Genomic DNA, 18,400 nt, shown 5'->3' with positions numbered 1-18,400 from the left:
CACCCCCCTTCCCAAGGGCTTGTGTCCTTGGCAGGCTTTCCCATCTCTGGACTTGATTGCCTCAGCAGTCTCAGAAAGAGGAAACCTAGAAAACTTGTTGCATAATATTTTGGGTAAATTGAATGGTTGATGAGACTACTGGGCTTGGCTTCTCATTTCCCTTCTAGGAGGTGGTTGGAAAGAGCCTTGATTTTGCTAGTGATTAAGGGAGTGGTGTAACACAAGACTATGTTCAAGTTACTATCTTCATAGAAGAAATTTAGTTTCTTCCAATTGCTTCCTGCGGGCAGTGGGCAATGGCAGTGGAGCCACGTGAATGAGGCTCAGCTCCTCTGATTTGTCAGAGAAACTCAACTGCTCCTAGAAGAGTGGATCTGACAACCTGGTCTGTAACAGGTCACCCTAGAGTGGTCCAGTGTGTTTTGTACCAGCTGGCATCTGAGACAGCTGCTGTAGCTTTCTAGTATTTTGTAGTTTAGCAGGGCACCTGCTTTGAAGTGTTAGGGCTTGCACATACAGCTTTCATAAAGGAGACAGCAGGAGGCAGGCCTGGGTATTCAAACACTGTGGCATCACACAGCATTACTGTGCTAAGCATATGCATGCTCCTCTAATTTGTCTGGACTCGGCGTCAGTTTAAAACTGGTATGTTGGCAGTGGTTTGCATCTGCTGGAATTGCACTCCTGTTAGTCTCTTAAGCAGTTCTGCCACAAACTCCTTGACCTCTACAAAGCTACTTACACTGGTGTATGGTCTTGGGCTTGCTGGGTGTGCAGGCACCTTGCCACCATTGCAGGATGGCATTCAGAAGTCAAGGTGCAGCCTCAGGGAGTATTTCAGGATATACTCTGACATCCCTTAATTCTTTAAACACTGACTATACAGCAGCAGTAAGGTCCATTTCTGCTCAGATTGATAAATACTGCGTCTGCTACATCTAATTTTTGTAAATCAACCATGACTGAATAAGGCCTGCAAGCTGCAGTTGACATGCTCCCTGTGGCAAATAGTTCCAGTGCAATTTGGGAAGACTCCTTCAAAACCAGCAGCTATTTCAGGCTGATTAGTTTTGTCCAGTGCCTGGAGGTAAACCACAATGCTAACTGCCTCACAAACCTCTCCTGTAGTGGCTGTGACTGCAGATTTGGCAGCGCAGCTCCATGGGAGGGAAGAAATTGCTTATAAGAAGCTTGTTAAATGGGGGAGCTCTGGCATCTGCTCATTCTAAATTTGCGATGCGCTGATGCTGGATCAGGGCAACTTAGTCTTTTTCCCTTTTTTGAGGGAGGAACAGTGTTCCGTGTCTCTACCTAGTCTGGCACTCTTGCTTTGTGTGTAGTTTCTTTTTTTTTTTTTAAAAAAAACCAACCAAACAAAGAAACCAAAAAGGGTGGAGGGAATCACAGAAATGCCCTGGAGATTACAGAACGTGCTGCAGTTCCTGGCCCTTGGACAGATAATAAGGAAAATATGAAGAATCCCTCTAAGATTATTGCAGTTTTCTTTTTCTGACCTCTCTCAGCGAAAAATATTGCCCTTGTTGGATATAAACTTGCTGCTTTAGGTGGTCTACTAATACTGATTCATGAAAGTGAAATAAATTGATTCCAAATTATTGGAATCAATAATTTGATTTAAAACTTTGCATACTTTACCGCTTTATAGATGTAAAGGGTCAGACAGTAACTTTGACTTCTGCAGGATAGAGAAATGAAAGTTGAAGCTGGAGAGGGATAGGGAGTAACTTCAGAGTGCATGCTTTATCTTCCAAATCAGAACCCTGAATTTCTAGATACACTGATAGCGACATCATGTTTTAATCACCTAATTTTTTTAAAATAAATACCACTTTCTGTTTCCTTAATGAAACATAGGACTTAAATTCCCTTCCTTGTGATCTTCCCTTCTAAAGTCAGATTCTGTAAATGATGTTATTTACACACTTGTATGTTCACATAAGTGAATTTCTCTTCCATCCTTCAAAGATTGTTAAAGGCCACGGAGGACCTGAGACCCAATTTAGAATTTATGAATAAATTCATTCCTCAAAAAGTCTGTTCTTATGCTCCTGGATAACACTTTCTGAGTCATGGATACAGGCAAAAGAAAAGACAAGAATAGTTTTGCAGGCTGTGGTTTTTCTTCTTTAAATCTTCAGAGAAGCAAGGTAAAGGGACAACTTGTAGTCGGAACAGCATCTTCTGGGGGCTTGTTCTGTGGTGAGATGTTCTGCTGTCTGTAAATAGGCACTTTTCTGCTGGAAAACTTTAAGTTTGTTTGTGTGCTCCATTTAGGATCCCATGCCTGTTGGTTTGTTTGAATTTTTTGAGGTGGCTTTGTTGTTGGGTTTTTTTGTTTTGATTTTTTTGTTTTGTGTGGGTGGGGTTTTGGGGAGGGCTGGAGGGGGAAGACTGCTTAGTCTGGGTGAACGTTCTAAAACAAGGGAGAAACCGTTTCTTACCCAGGAATGAGCAACTTGACTTATGCAAAACACTGTGTGAAAGGAGTGAGTTATAGCATCTCGTGTCACAGGTATCTCTGGTGGGACAGATTGCTAGGATTTTATCCTTCTCAGAGAGGAACATGGTTGTTTTATTGCTATGTAAAGGTAGCTGGTTACACAGTGGTGCCATTGATGCGGAGCAACTGAGACTACTGTGTAGGTGTATCCTGAGAGGACGGTTTACTGATGTCTACTTAAAATGCAAAGGAGATGTGCAGAGCTGTTCAGTGTCTCTGCTCTAGGGGTCAGCAGTTTTTTAGTATGGTGCCAGATCTAAATGAATAGATCAACAGCAACCTGTACATATGCTTTCCGTATCTGCATGATAATGAGGTTGTGGTATATGAGCATAGGTATATGGTATACACAGCTGGTAGTGTGTGTCACAACTTGTGATGTTGCTCCCAATAAGGCAGCTGCAGCTCAGTTAATGAGCTCTGCTGGGGAGCCCATGTCCATGCTGTTAAACCAAAACCTAGCATGGATGTGTCCAAATGGTGGGAGTCAGCTGGGTGCAGTCAGGACAAAGTACTGCAGCCAGCCCTCATGGGCAACTCCAAATCAAAACTGCACAAGAACAAATACAACCACATTAATAAAAATGTATCTGCGAGAACAGAGTTAACTGTATTCTGCACTGACAGTGATGTGTCTGGAGAAGGTTAGTGGGCTAGTGCTGTAATTTCAGTTATTTCTTTTTTCTTTTGTTTTCCCTACCATGACATCTGTTAACTTGACTTTGGTAAGTTTAGAGGAACAGAGTGGTATCTTGTTGGTATATTTGAACTTCTGTGATGGGAAAGATGCTTCAGTGAGAACTATTAATTTTGACATGAATAAGGAAATGCACCCTATTTTTGGTGATATCTTCTTAATGCAAGAACACACCCCCTTTTTTTTGCTTCTTAGGAGCCAATATGTAGTTTTAAAGCATTCCTATTTCCTTAGTGGCTTACAGAACTGAATAACATACGCAGGTAGTACTCCTTCAGTTACTGTAGCATTCATCTGGGTGCATACATGCCCGATGTGCTTGATTTCTGAACAGTTAGGGTAGTACACATCTCCAGTGCCTGCTGCATTGAACACAGCGGGGCAAGAATTTGATCAGAGTTTAGATTTGTTAGGCCAATGTGCTTTAGTTTTGGGTGAAGATAACTTTGCTATGACTGCATGCAAGCTAAAAATTCATCCTTTGAAATCTAAACTTGTCTTATTCAGATAGTATTGTTACCCCAGTGTTCAATATCAGGTCACCCAGTCTCTAGAAAGATGTACCAGAATGTGCTTCGCTCTGCGGTTTGGGTGATGAGTAACGGACTGGCAGTATCTGGTGGAGCTTTGTGTTTAGGCAATGGATGACATAGGTGTTTCATGGCTTACTCTGCTTTCAGGAGTTGTCTTTTTGGAGGGGGTGTGTGCTTAAAGTCATTAAAACCAGGAGAGAAATCCTGGGAACAAGGATGATCCACTAAACTTTATTCAGCTTACAAACTAAGTGCCACTTGTGCTGCGTGGAGCTCTTGCTAAAAATGGTTATAAAACTGCTAGAGAATTCTAGAAGCAGCTGGGAAAATCCTGGCACTTCCTAGAAACTACTGGCTCTGGGAGCTGGGGAGGAAATCCTGGAAATGTTTGAGAATTCCAAAAAAATTCTAAACCCTACCAGAAGTTCAGAGAAACTTAGCAGTTACTAGAGACCTTAAAAGCCGCTAGAAACTAAGAGTTTCTAGGGATTCCTGCTGGGAAATTCTAGGAGTTACCAGAAATCTCTAGAAAATGCTAGAAATTCTGTGGGAATCCAGTAAATTCAGTGACTCTGCTAGTAATTTCTACAATTTACAAGTGTTTACTAGGAATAGGAAAGCCGTTACCTGCTATCTTTTTGGATAAAGTGGCAAATGGTTTACATGGGTAAAACCTGCTCATCTTCCTTAAGCTGTCAAGCGTGCAGTTTTAGCATCTTACTCTGTGTCCTGTATGTGCTTGTCTTACACAAACTTGCTTTATTTTCTGCAGTCCTATTTTGTTACGGATTATGATCCAACGATTGAAGACTCCTACACCAAGCAATGTGTGATAGATGAAAGAGCTGCGCGTTTGGACAGTAAGTAGCCTAGCTGAAGCACGGTACTAACAGCCTGTAGCTGTTGGTGCCTGTGTTTACATCTGTATGCATAAAATGTAATGCAGGTAAACAACTGTGCAGCATGTGTTTTTATGTAAGTGTGCAGCTGATAAAAGCTACCTACCGTTGTTTTATTAATGAGATACCCAGGATTTGAAGTGCCTATGCCTTATGTATGTGTGTCTCTCTTTAAAGTAAATTGGACATTTTTTCGAAGAATTATTCCTGAAGCCTTAGTACCTACAAAACTAGGAGAATTTATATAACTCCTGGCAGTTACCTGGGTGACATGGTGGAATGAAAAACACATCGCTTGGCTGTTGTGTGCTGCCTCTTCTCAGTGCAATATAAATGCTTTGCTTTAAAAGCCTCAGTTCTCCCTTGTCAGTAATTTCTTTAAGGACAAACCAGCGACCCTCCCAACCCCCATCCCCAAGTCTCTCTAAGCATTTTCTAGCTGTTTCAGCTGGTTGTGAATTAGCAAAAGTCCACCAAAACTTAGTGTTCAGTTTGTTTGGTAGGTCTTGAATTGTTCAGTCAGTCCAAGAACTTGTTGGGAATCTTGGCAAAAATCCAATAGTATCTGTGAAAAGTGATTTCTGCTTAGTTACAATGTACAGGAGAGGCTCTCAATATCCTGTTAGGAAGGATTTTTTTTTTCCTCAGCCTATACTCTAAGAACATGAACTGTAGTAATCAATGTTTTGCTTATGTTCAGTTCTGGATACAGCAGGACAAGAAGAATTTGGAGCCATGCGTGAACAGTACATGAGGACAGGGGAGGGTTTTCTGCTTGTTTTCTCAGTCACTGATAGAGGAAGGTAAGCCGGATGTCAAGTTGTTAAAACAAACAAGCTGTAATTAATCTTAAATTACTGCTTATTCTTTATTGAAATAATCTCAAACAGAAACATTAAGTACGCATTCACTCTTAGATTCTGTGGTGTGATGCTCTTTCAGCACTGATGAAAACCCATTTTAAACCATTCACTTATTGAAAGCATCAGTCTCTTGCAATAGATGACTTAAAATCATACACAAAAAAAAGACAACTCTATTCAAGCACTTCATTACAGTCCAGCATACTAGTTTCCTGGAAGTGACAGAAATTTAAACTAAGGGCAACTTGCTATGATGTCTGATCAATTCTTAGAAATATCCCCTTGCCGTGTGCTCATCAACATCAAGTGGCTGGCTCTGGGTTTCTGAATGGGTGTATCCAGTTCAGGGTATGTCTCTGCACTCTTTTGCAGGCAGTGCTCACTCTGCTTACTCCCATGAATTGACTGGAACCTGCATAACTGATTGACCACAGAGTTGGGATGAAACATATCTTTTTAGAAGCTCACGAAGCTTGGTCAGGTAGCTCCCGATCATTGTAAGAGTAGGAAACTGCCATGTATGTGCAGACAATCACTTAATATTTTGTCTGTGATCTTCCTTCATTGAGCTTACCAGATATGTAGTGATAAAGGAGAAGTGCTCAGGGATCTGTCCTTCCACTTGTTTTGAGTTGCAACAGAAGAGCAATAAAATGACCAAAAAAAAGTATTTGTCTATGATTCCCCCCCTCCCCTTACAGATTCAATCTAGGCTCTAATAAGTTACTTCTGATCTTATTAACAGCTCTATCTGTAATGAGCATTAAGATAAATATTCTGTGGAGCATGAGTGCATTTCCGTTGGATCTGTATCTTACACTTAAGAATGCTGCTAAATGTATAAATTCATATTGATGTACTGTCCAGAAGAGACTCTTACACTTCTGTCAGAGATGTGGGCCCGTGGATTTAAGAGATACTGAGCACTTGTGTTAACATAAATATTTTTGCTGCAGAGGACTGTAGATTTTTGTTTTTGAAGTTGTCATGTGAACTCCTTGGTTTGTCTAAAAAAAAAAAAAAATCTTAAGATTTTGTTTGCTCTTCTGGCTAAGGGTCTGCCTTGATTTTAAGCAGATCTTGACACATTAAACCTGCATATTGCTCTCCTCTCTGAAATCCTTCAAAGACTTCTGAAGAGCAGAGTTTTCATTTTTGTTCTGATATCCATTTGATTCAAGACTTACCTTACCTGTCAATGAAGTATCTGCTAGTGGTGTCTGTCCTGCTTGTGTGGTGGCAAGTAATTCTGAAGCAAGAAATCTAGGTGACTTAGTTGGTAACTTTCAACTCTCTTCCTCCAGTTGCTACAGACTTCTGAGCAGAGTATTAAACCAGCATATCTAAATGGAGGTCCAACTATGCTTAGTGGCATACCTTCCTTCTAATTCATCTTTCTTCTCATGGTTGCTTTATATGGTTGAGGTGGATTGGTATTGTCATGTCTGACTACATAATTTTTTTAAATGCAACTTTCTTACTGATGATCATCTTGCTTTTAAATTTTAGCGTGTCTAAAGTATAGTCCAAGCTTCAGACTATACGCCTGGAATTAAATATAGTGCTTGGGAAGTCTCTGCTCCAAAGGATATGTGACTGTCTGCAAGCATCTGTGCTGAAGCTCCTTATGTAGTAATGTAGCTTTAACAGTGTTTACTTAAAAGCAGTGAAATTTTTTTTCCTCCAAAAATCCTTGTTTAGGCCAGAATTAGCTTGCTTAATATACTGTCCTTGGAGAAGCTTTCTGCTTTGCTCACCTTCCCTTAAGCACTGCTGGAATATTCCTTACTGCTTGAATAGCATCAGTACCTGGTATAACTTACTTGGTAACTGGAAAGCTTTCTGATCATTTAGCCCTGCTATTTTTCTGTTCTTCAAGAAATAAAATTTTCCAGCTTTGATAGCTTCCCCCAAAATTTCTAGAAGTAGCTGTGGAGGTTGCCAGCTGAAATATTGATCACCAGGGTCTCTAGACTGTAATTTGAATATTCTAGCCAGAGTTGAACTCCAAAGTCAGTATTTGTAGAATGGACTATGGTTGCTTGATTCTCTGCAACACATTGGCATCCGGGTCCCTCTAGATCGAGACACAGTAAGCATTTTGCTTACCCTGCAGCCCCACCTAAGTCTAGTGCATAGCACACTGCTAACTTGAGGATTTTTTTAGTTTGAGTGTTGAATGATTCTCTAACTGGTTATGCTGTGACAGTGGACTCTTTGGTGGTGTGCCTGCAGCTGTCTGCTTGTGTGGCATGGCAGGGCAAGTCCAAGTAGGTGACTCATCATTTCTGAACTTCTGTAGAACCTGAGAATCTGTGAATTAGTACACTGATGCTCTACTTTATTCTTTTACAGTTTTGAAGAAATCTATAAGTTTCAGCGACAAATTCTTAGAGTGAAAGATCGCGATGAGTTTCCTATGATTCTAGTCGGTAACAAAGCAGATCTGGACCACCAAAGACAGGTAATTCATTTGCTATTAGTTACTGCTCACTTTCTTCTAGAAACTTTACAGTTTTCCTACCAAAAATAGAGTGGGAACAAGAAACGAATGAAAAAAAAATCATATCATACTAATTCCAATGCAAGAAACACAACTACGCTCAGTTTCTGTACTTGAAGAATCTTAGAAGCATGATGGCATTCCACATACAGCACATCTGACTCAGTGGGGTTATGTTGAGACCAAATCTATTCACATACAGAATTGAGAGCTTTCTGTCATGACTTGATTACTCAGGCATGAACGTGTCTAATTCCTCTGTTTTGTTACTCACCATAATGCACTGTGCCAAGCAGAGTGCATTCCAGCACTAGCTCTAATGATCCTGAGACTTCAGTGCTGTTGCTTTTACCGTTCACTGCTGTTATGTATAAATGAGCAGCCATTCGCTGTTTTCTATTTGGCCACTCATCTTCTGCATAACTGACTCAAGGCTTTAAAAGTTGGAAGTACAGCAAACAATTAGTGTCGTATTTATGTACCTTAAAATTAAAGTTTTGAAACTAGTAGATTTTAACCTCACCTCTAGTTGTAAGGGAGCTTAAAAGATTTAGTTTAGAATGATTTAAGAAGGAGCTTTAAATTTGTTTTCCCTATTTACTCTTGATTTTCATGAATCAAACTGATTTGAGCTGAAATAAGAATAATATTACTACATCAGCAGGAAAGGAACAAGCGTCAAACTTGTATTCTTCTTCAGCAACTTATTTCAGAAGTTTAGTATTTTCTCCTGAGACAGTAAGATGGCTCTTAAAGCTTGGTAGCAAACACATGGTTGATTTTTGTCTGAGAGTAAACTAAATATTACTAAAACTGCTGTGTAATTATTTTAAGAGTTTCACAAGGAAGACACAGCTTTAAACAATAAGATGTTCTCAGATTTGTGTACCAGGACATGACTTAGTTTCTGTCCACAAGTGCTTACATAGGTTTTGTTCTTTGCTAAATAAAATCTTTTCTCTGTCAAAAAACAGTGGCTGGAACAAGAAAAAATTAGGCTCAAAACAAATTACATGAAAGAGTTTAGTGGATTAGTATGTTGTTGTCGAATGAATTTCTTGAATACTACATAAAACCTTCAGTACAAAAAATTTCCTGTTGAGTATGCCCCCTTGATTGTCACAGCCTCTTTACCCCAGAATCTGAGTAGAAAGGTCATGACAAAATTAAAACCTATGCTGAAAGATAATGTCTTAAAAGAAGCTTTCACAGAAGTAGCTCACAAACTCATCAGAAGTAACTTCATGTACTCATGCATGCACAGAATTATCAGCCTGTCCCTGAGACAGAAGTGAAACTCTCACTCTTCAGTTACCATCATGTCCCCATCAAAATTCCCAAATTTAACCTTGCAGGTCCTGGAGCATAATGTACTTTATCTCATGCACAAATGTTGGCATGGAAACCATGTAGGTGAAACTGAACCGTTCTACAAACTGTAGTTGCTGAAGGACAAACATCCAGATGCTTTGGGAGGGAAATAACATCATCGCTGTCAGCTGCAGTTCTCAGAGGATACCTGCAAATGTAGTTGATAACTATTTCTAGAAATGGATCTACAGGATTATGAACTTTGTTCTCTCTCCTCCACCCTCCTAGTGTTATTACACAGCATCTGTTTCTCCCTTAAAGGAAGAGGTGCCTGTCACCTGTTCTCCTGCTAATCCCTCTGTACCTGATTCCTAGCTGCTTTTTCAGATGGTGATGGGCTCAAAGCAGCTGTGTTCAAATGGCTTAACTTCGCAGCTTTGCTGCTTACATCTGAACACAAATAAAAGCATATGTCCCCAAAAGCTGCTTTTGCTTCTTATGGCTACATTAATTGCCCTAATTGATTAGATGCTGACAAGCATAACTTTTGGTGCTATCACTCACACAATTTACATGCAAATTGGTAGATTTGTGACTTCCATCATAAGTTGGGGTTTAGACAGCCTTTGTTAATGTAGCTGAAATGGCACTTCTGGGTTTGCTGAAACATCTAGTTATGTCGTCTTAACTCTTCCCTGCCCCTTCCCCATCACATGGTATGTTTCAGTTGGCCTTAAGTCAATCTGAAGGAATGGTTTGGGGATGCTGAGCTGACATAATCAGTCCCCAGAAGGGAGAGGCTCCCCTCCCTCTTGACGTTCCTGCTCTTTCCTTTGCTGGCCCTAGCTCTCACTTGAAGCACTCTGAGTTGAATCATCTCTCTAGATGGGGAGAAAAACAGATGAGCTGGAATGGCTTTCTGGGACCTGTGTGAGTTAAATCAGCTTGCAGAAAGATTGAGTGCCAGCACTCAAAGCATGAGAAGCAGTGGGACTGTGGCTTGGAGCAGAGCAGGGAGGAGTTGGGGTGGAGGGAAGAAAGTGAGACCTTGCCTTTTGGCAGCAGCAAGCAGTTAGATGTTATCAGCTGGGTGTTGAACGCAGCCAGTCTCTCTGCTTCATCCGTGGGGTGGTTTCTGCTCCATCATGTGAACTCGCAATGCAGGCATCCAGTTAGTGAGTTGGACCAGCTTGCTGATCTGGCTGAAAACTAGTCCTGCCACCATGTCTCCCCAAGTATGGAAAAACTTCAGCCTGACAAGCAAGGTCATCCTGCTCTGGCTACAGGTTTGCTGCACAGGCAGCCACGATAGGAGGTCTGGGGCAAAAGTGAGAATACTCCCTCACCTCGGTTAGGAGTGCTGGGGTGAGTGGGAAGTGTGGGGTGTCCCCAGGCTGTAACTTGCAGGCAAAAACATGAGAAGTGCTAGTCCTCTGCATTTTTACATTTTCAGTCTGCTGGTGTGTTAAACCTCATTTGAGTTACTCTGTAAACCTGGTCAGCCAGGCTAGAGTGTTGCACTGTGGTCCGCTTTCTTATCTGGCAGTTCTAGAAGAAGTCGTCTTGCTCTCAAACTTATTTAATCACAAATGTATATTTTTCAGCTTCAGAATTTAAGTAGCGTTTATAGAAATTCAGGAAGCTGGGTATGAGTTTTTAGAGCAAAACTGCTTGTACTAGGCATCTGCCTTCTTTTCCTGAAAGACAGGGGGCAACCCAGTGAGAACACATGCTGCCTCTGAGAGTGTAAAACTAAGTTAAAGACAAGTAATTTAGTGTGTGCTTTGATCAGCAAATGATACTCAATAGAATTAACACACAAATCTTCCTGGAGCCCAAAAGAGTTAAACGTGTACGAAAGTTTTGGATGTCTCAAGGGTCTGACCACACCTTTATGCAAGTAACTGTATTTTGTAGTTGAACACAGTACTATCATTATGATACCATAAATTTGGAAGCAAATGACGCGTAACTAATAATCCTTCTGTGGTGGCAACTGTTTCTCAGGAAATACATGAACTAGGTTGTACAGCAGAAGTGCACAGATGATAGTATGATCTTGATGAAGTGTTAGGAGCATACCAAAGGTGTAGTCTAAAATAGTGATGGCTGTAATACACTATGGATCAACTCCCAGATGTTTTTGGAAGAAGAGAGGTGAAAGAGGAAGTTTGGAGTAGCAATTTGCTACGGTAATAACTATATAGATAAATAGTTAAGCAGACTTCTTGTAATTTTGTGGCCTTTGTGGTATGGGAGGCAAAGTCCTCTATCTACACATTAGGTTGACAAAGAAAAATGAGTTATTAGAGTACGAGCAAGCATTAATCTTTAGAATGTCCTTGTATGATAAGGAATAAAGTTACCAGTGTTTCCAGATTTCCCCAGTCAGTCACAGGTTGGTGGCTGTGAAACCAAAATTGAAGCACCATCTCTCATTGCTCTTTCCTTTACGTAAATGCTGTGTAGCAGTCTTTCTCTTAAATGGGTTAATTCCGTACAACTCAGACAACACTGAATGTTTCTACGGTAAGACAATTCAGTAGAGCACCAGATGTTTTAGTAATAACAACTGCTGACAGAGGAGTAGACTTGTCAGTGCAGGCTATGTATGACTTTTTGTAGATAACTGCTAGCTTAAACTGGGTCAAGTCTGATCATTCCCCAGATGGCAGGGTTTCAAGGAAAATCCAAGTTGCAACAGCAAAGTGTTTGGATTTCATTAAATGCTAGTTTTTGCTTTTGCATCATGACTGAACTAATACAATGACCTAGTGCTAAGATATCTGTGTTGCTAGATACCTTTAAAGCAAGGTTTTAAAGAGACGTCTGTGTGACTTCAGTTTATGCACAGACAGATAATGAACAAAGCTAATGATCCCAGGCAAGCAGCCTCGTGCTTTGACCATGATCAGCATCAGCCTAGATGCTAGCAAACAAGCAGTTAACATTGGTTTTGCAGACTTGCTGCTTCACAAATGGCTTGACCCGAGATGGCTTACTCCAGGGGGTAGACGGGTACAGGGACCTGGGTGGTGGCCTACCCGAATTCATTAACACTTCATTTGGCCTTTCTCTTAACTATTGTGAACTTGTATGAAAGTGTGACAGTAACTTCTTGAGGTGGTAGATTTTATGGCCATATACAGTGGTGTTCTCACAGATGGATCATACCTTCAGGTCTTCCCATGGCTTGCCTGATGTTGGGCTTTATAAATAACTAGCAATCAGGCATCTGATGCAGTATTTGAATACAGCAAGTCAGTCTGTTTGAATATGTGTCAGTGCTTCATAACCACAGTTTGTGTGTACCAAAGTGACCTTTTATATGAGAATGTGGACAAAATAGAATTAGTGGACAGTGAACTACCCCTACAGGAAAGCATTATGGCAGGCCACTAAGCGTGAACTAGCAGCACTTGCAGGTGGGCTGGTGAGGCAGAAAATCGGGATGAAGATCCACTCTTTAGGAGTGATGAAGCTCTCTGCAGGAATGGGCAATGTTTCTGTGCAGGGAGCACTGTAGGGTGACCACAAGGAGGTAAAATGGATTCCTCTCAAACTTGAGGAAGCACTTAACTATAACCTGCTGACGCAAGTGTAACATGACCTTTAGTCTGCATAAGTATCCAGGCAAAATACAGATGCAGTGTTAGGTTAGGCAGCCTTGTAGAGTTGCTTTAGGTGGAGGAAAGAATAGAAACTTCAGAAACAAGTATCTATCTAACAGTTCTCAGATACCATAGTGAAGAGGGAGGACCATGTGAGTTCACAGGATTCTTGTGCAGATACTCAAATGGAAACTTTAAGAATGTTACTTAGGGAGTTGGGGAATAAGCTTTTCCAGGTTTGACTTGCTCACTTACGTATTCTATAATGGTGTTTAATTTGAGAAACTTTTACCAAATGTCTGAACAGTGTGAATGAATGATATCCGAAAACAAACAGTAAAATATCCTAAAACAAAGGATGAACATTGTGATTCCCATTTGTATTCAGCCTTAAGCTTACCAAAACTGAGAAATTTTCACTGCAGAACCAACACACACACATGTACACACACAGTTACTACCAGAAAACCTGTGGTTCTTTATACTTCTGTCAAAATAAAACAGTGTTCTTTGAAGAAAAAGGATTTAGTTTTTATTTTGCTGGTGATGTTCAATAAGCTTTCTCATCACACTTACTGAAAAGTCTGTCATGACACAGGGTTGTCGTACTTGAGAAGGGAGGATAAAAAGATGTAAATTTAATTTTTGTTTTCAAGTATTTCTGTGGTGCTGACTACATTTCCCTCAGCTATGAAAAGGGAGCTGGTATGTTCTGGCCTCTAATTTACAGCTTGAGCACTGCAAATGCTTCTGTAGCATGCCCAAAACCAAGTATTTTTTTTAAACTGACTTTTTGTTTGAGGTCACTAAAACTCACCACAAGCTACTTGAAAATATACTTGTAAGATTGACAAAAAGATTATTACGGAATTAAGCAATTACAGGTCTTCTAACAAATGTAATAAGGGCTTTAATGTTGCATCTATAGTATTTTTAAATGCAGAAAACTGGGGAAGTGTAGCTTAACTTTATTACAGTGTTAGTTTGACTTGTACCTCTAATTGACTTGTACCTGCTTTAGATACAATAATGAAGAAAGTAGTAACTATGTACATGGTTAAAGACTGGGTTTGGTTTCTCCTCAGGACTATACATTCCTTCCTAGTTATTTATTTTTATTAGATTTTAGCCTCTCACTTTCTGGGCCTACAGTAGACTGTGCAGGGATGAAGAAAAGTAAAGGGGGTTAACTTTGCAAAAACTTTGCCTCACTCACCAGACAAAAGTAAGTTAAGAGATGTATAAAAGGTTCTGGAAGCCCTGATGCAAACGTCCGGGGATTCTGCAGTGTCATCGACATGCCAGAAGACAGCTGTGAATATTTCTCAAAACGTAGCCTTCATAAGCTTTGGAATAAGGATATTTCAACATCTGGGGGTGAAAGGTAGAAGTGGGTTTGTTCTAGCTGGTGGAGCAAAAACCTTGAATATCATTCAGTTTTCAGACAGCAAGGGAGGACTGAAGGGTGGCAGTCATTCTCACTTTGTGCTCTGCTGTTAAAAATGCAGTTCCAGTAGTTGATCTTGGGGTTGGGGTTTTTTTTGTTTGGTTTTTTGGTTTGTTTTTGTTTTTTGCTTCAGCAGATGGCAATAATGCTGAAATAAATGTAGAGTTTCCATGAGTGTTTGAGATCAGTGGATGCATCCTGAGTTACTCCAGCTAATGGCACAAGGTGCTTGGGGCTCCTTGTAGAGCTTCATAAGGGTTTAGTGTGAACAGCCCTCAATTCAGCAGTAAATGTATGAATATAATACCAGTGGGGGTGCTAAGGACAGAGGAATCAAACGTGTTGAGATGCTGTGCGTAAAGGCTCTCAAACTGTGTGTGTAGCTGTTATGAAAGTATTTTGCAAGCTAAAAAGTACTTCTATATCTTGCACTGTGGTGAACGCTCCCAGTGATGCTTTTCTGTTTCCATCTATTTCTGTGTAGCTTCTTAACCTAAGTGAATATCCGAGTGCCTTTTCAAAACTAAATTAGAAAGAAACCCTCTTTTTTTTGTTCTCACCATATCAGTCCTCTACGTGCTGGCTTAACACTTTTTGTGAAAGCAGTGTAATCTTTGACATTTCTTCCACTAGCCATTGTCTTGGCAAGATCTGTTGTACTTCCTTTTATCACTGAAAGCTGCCCTTTCCTCCCTGGCCCTGTGGGTGACCTTCCCGTTGAAGCCTCGCATGCCTTGCACTGCTCAGGGTGGCCTTCTGTTGTCTGACCTTGCTGCTTTCTACTTCATCCAAAAATATGCAGTGATCTTCCTTTGGTTTTTGCCCTGTGACCAATTTATTCCTCCTTCCTATAATGGTCCACTAGCTTCCTGCCTTCTGCTTCATCACTTCAAATTTTATACCAGCTCTTTATGATGCTCATTATTTCCTCTTCATCTCCCTTTCCTCTGTTGTCCCAAGGAGTCATGAGGTAGACAGGGTTTCTTTCATCTCTCTGGATAGCCTGAAGGCTTCATGGATTTTTAGATGTCTTGTAATTTAAGCTATGTTTAAAACTGGCTGTATTAATATTTTGCTGTGTCATAAAATTTTTTTAAAATGACTTTTTATAAAGACTCAGAAGCTAAACATCAGTTTTTGTTTTAAAAGTAGTAATCTGATTTTTTTCTCTAGATGTAGCTGGGATAGGGAGAGGGTGTATTTAGTATTCAGAGTTCTGTTAATAATCCAGCATATTTTGACTAAAAGTCTTGCTCTGAGGAGGAGAGAGGGACTCTTGTCTGCCTATGAAGGAAAATTTGGTCTTGTTAGGCAGAAATGAAGATGAGGCAGCTGCAGTGAGGGAAGTTCTTTATAGGATCAATCTTTGTCTATTGCAGAAACTTCTTTAAAAAAGTCTTCAGTTGCATTTGAAAAGATGTATTACGTGGATTTGTTTCCCAGTTGTATTATGTGGACAGTGTGGAAACCATTCTGTGGCCAAATAAGCATTATTGCTTGAGGGAAATAGATCCTTAACATGTATTTGCAGTGTCTACCGATATGAACGTGCCTGTGGAAGCCTTGAACTTAATGATTGATGTCTGTTACAGGTGACACAAGAGGAGGGTCAGCAGCTAGCACGGCAACTTAAAGTAACATACATGGAAGCCTCAGCAAAAATCAGACTGAATGTAGACCAAGCTTTTCATGAACTTGTCAGAGTTATAAGGTATGATAACTTGAGACCATGTAATTAATGTCCCTACATTAATGGATAGGTACAGCAAATGTATTGAAATGTAGTGGGATCTCACTGAGAAAATCCTGCCTGCTGTTACCTGTAAACTTTGACCAATGCTCTCCATTATAAAGTATTACCGTGTATTAGGAAAAAATGTTTACGTGAATATAATATGTATTTGAAAGAGAATTTCTTCACCTTAATCTCTCAGATTTTATTGATCGCCCAGTAAGTAAGCCTGATAAACTAAATCTGAGATTGGCCTTCTGTGAAAAATGGTGTTTCTTAAAAAAAAAAAAAGGCAAACCCAAAAAAACCTATCACTCATCTAATCAGTTTGAGTGTCAAAAGTAAGTCCATCCTTTAGCTATAAAGTGTAAAAACAGTAACTTTAAATACAGTATTTATTTTTATTTAACTGAAAATGGTTCTGTGAATTTAACTTGAAATATCTATTTCCAGGAAATTTCAAGAACAAGAGTGCCCTCCTTCACCAGAGCCAACACGGAAAGAGAAAGACAAGAAAGGCTGCCATTGTGTTATTTTCTGAGAATCCCAAGAACCAAGCTATCAACTGCCAGATTATTTTTTTCTTTCCATCATTTTACATTACTTCTGGTATTGGTCTAGCCTTATATGTGCATGTCCTAAAAGTGGTCACCAGAATAGCCTTAGTCCAAGAAGCTGGCAGAATAGTTCTTGAAGAAGACTCAGTCATCCTGGGGCAGACTTCAAAACAAAACACTAAGGCTGCTTCTCTAATACCACAGTTCCTTTCTTCTCTCCCTTAAGAGCTTGCACCTTGTGGAGTTTTATTCGCAAAGGAGATGAAACAAAACGGTGTAGGACAAGGTGTTGAAGTCATGCATAAGTTGTCTCTTGTGAATTAATTTATTTTTACTTCTGACATTTCATTAGCTATTACAAAGACCTATATTGAAGTATAGAGAATACTTTTAAAAAAAAGGGGTGGATTGGCTTTTTTTTTTGCCCTCAGTTAAATTAGACTTGAGTATTCAGCTAGCCTTAAGAAATCTACACTGAATTTCATTGTCAGCATTTCATTGTCTCATTTATGCTGCAGTTTTATTTCAGTGGCCAAAACAGTCTACTGTATTTATTTTATGAATCCAGAACAGCTACAGGATGATTACTACTACTATTAGGATATGGCCAAATACCTGAGCTCATTCTGGATTGAGGCATTTCAGCTTATTAAGAAATTTCACGTCACTTGTTTGGAAACAAATTGTGTCTTCCTTTGTATTTCTGGGTAAGGGATTAAGGAAAACTAAAATTGTAGCTGTTTTTGTTTCATGTGATATAAAAATGAATTTGATCTTTCCATTGTCAGAGATGATTAAATGTTTTTGCTATATACTTTTATACATTATTTTCTTATCAAACTAGTTAACAAGTATTTTTATATGTTTGTAAGCAAATATGCTTTCACAGCATAACTTGTGTATATGTAAAGATGAGTATTTAATTCTCACAGTTCACTTTTAACTGACAAAATGTGGGATTTGCCAAGCTGTGGTAAACTTCTTACTCTTTCGGTTGTACCCAAGAATGGCCAATTATGTGCCTGCCCAACACACCCATAGAGTAAAATCTAGTGTTGTGTTTTAATGAATTTCAGTATCCCTTACTAAAGACTGACCATTATGTGAATTATTAAACTGTAAGACTTTTAACTGATTGTTTAGTTAAACTGTGGATGGTTGTTTAATTTTGAGTTCTGTGGATTGTGTTTAAACAATTCAAGAGTATGTTCCCTGATATTGAAATACTGAGTGGTATTGCACAGTTGTCACCTTACTGAATGTGTCCAACAGTTCTTTGAAACTTGATTATTAAGCAAACCCTTGTATAACTTCAGGTGCTAGAATTAAAGATGATCTAACCATTTATCAGGGGTAAGCACACTGCCTCTTTCTGACTCTCTTCCAAAACCTGAATTTTTTGGGGGTGGGGAGAAGGGGGTGATAGGTTGTGCAGACGTGCATATCTTTCTTCAAGCTTGGAAGTAAAGAAAAGCCATTTCAATTTAAATAATGATAGATGATAAAAGCTGCTGTTTGTTTTGACTTGCAGTATGTAGTCAGTGGTCCCATCAACAATTCTTGTGTTTTCAGGCTATGCTCACTGTCAGGTGCTCTGCTATAAATCTGTAAATGTCTGCTGAGAAAACAGTGCTTAAACAAGTTCCAGTTACCTTTACAGCAGCAAAGCATTAAACCTAGAAGTAACGCTAGTGCCATGCATAGCAGGGGAATTTAAGTTTTTTTT

General features: G+C 39.7%; 1 protein-coding gene across 1 annotated transcript in view; it reads left to right on the top strand.

The window, feature by feature from the left end:
* Positions 1 to 18,019, top strand: part of RRAS2 (RAS related 2) — a 45,763-nt gene extending 27,744 nt beyond the window's left edge. Inside the window, exons 2-6 of the mRNA XM_076344056.1 lie at positions 4,524 to 4,611; positions 5,351 to 5,453; positions 7,869 to 7,977; positions 15,978 to 16,096; positions 16,571 to 18,019. Of these exons, the coding sequence (XP_076200171.1) occupies positions 4,524 to 4,611; positions 5,351 to 5,453; positions 7,869 to 7,977; positions 15,978 to 16,096; positions 16,571 to 16,658 (507 nt within the window). The 3' untranslated portion in view covers positions 16,659 to 18,019. The remainder of the gene's footprint in view (positions 1 to 4,523; positions 4,612 to 5,350; positions 5,454 to 7,868; positions 7,978 to 15,977; positions 16,097 to 16,570) is intronic.
* The last annotated feature ends 381 nt before the right edge of the window (positions 18,020 to 18,400 follow it).

Source organism: Aptenodytes patagonicus, chromosome 7 (genome assembly GCF_965638725.1).
Source record: "Aptenodytes patagonicus chromosome 7, bAptPat1.pri.cur, whole genome shotgun sequence".
Classification (NCBI taxonomy): Eukaryota; Metazoa; Chordata; class Aves; order Sphenisciformes; family Spheniscidae; genus Aptenodytes; species Aptenodytes patagonicus.
The sequence above is the reverse complement of the archived record's forward strand: the minus strand, read 5'-3'. Positions and strand labels throughout refer to the sequence as shown.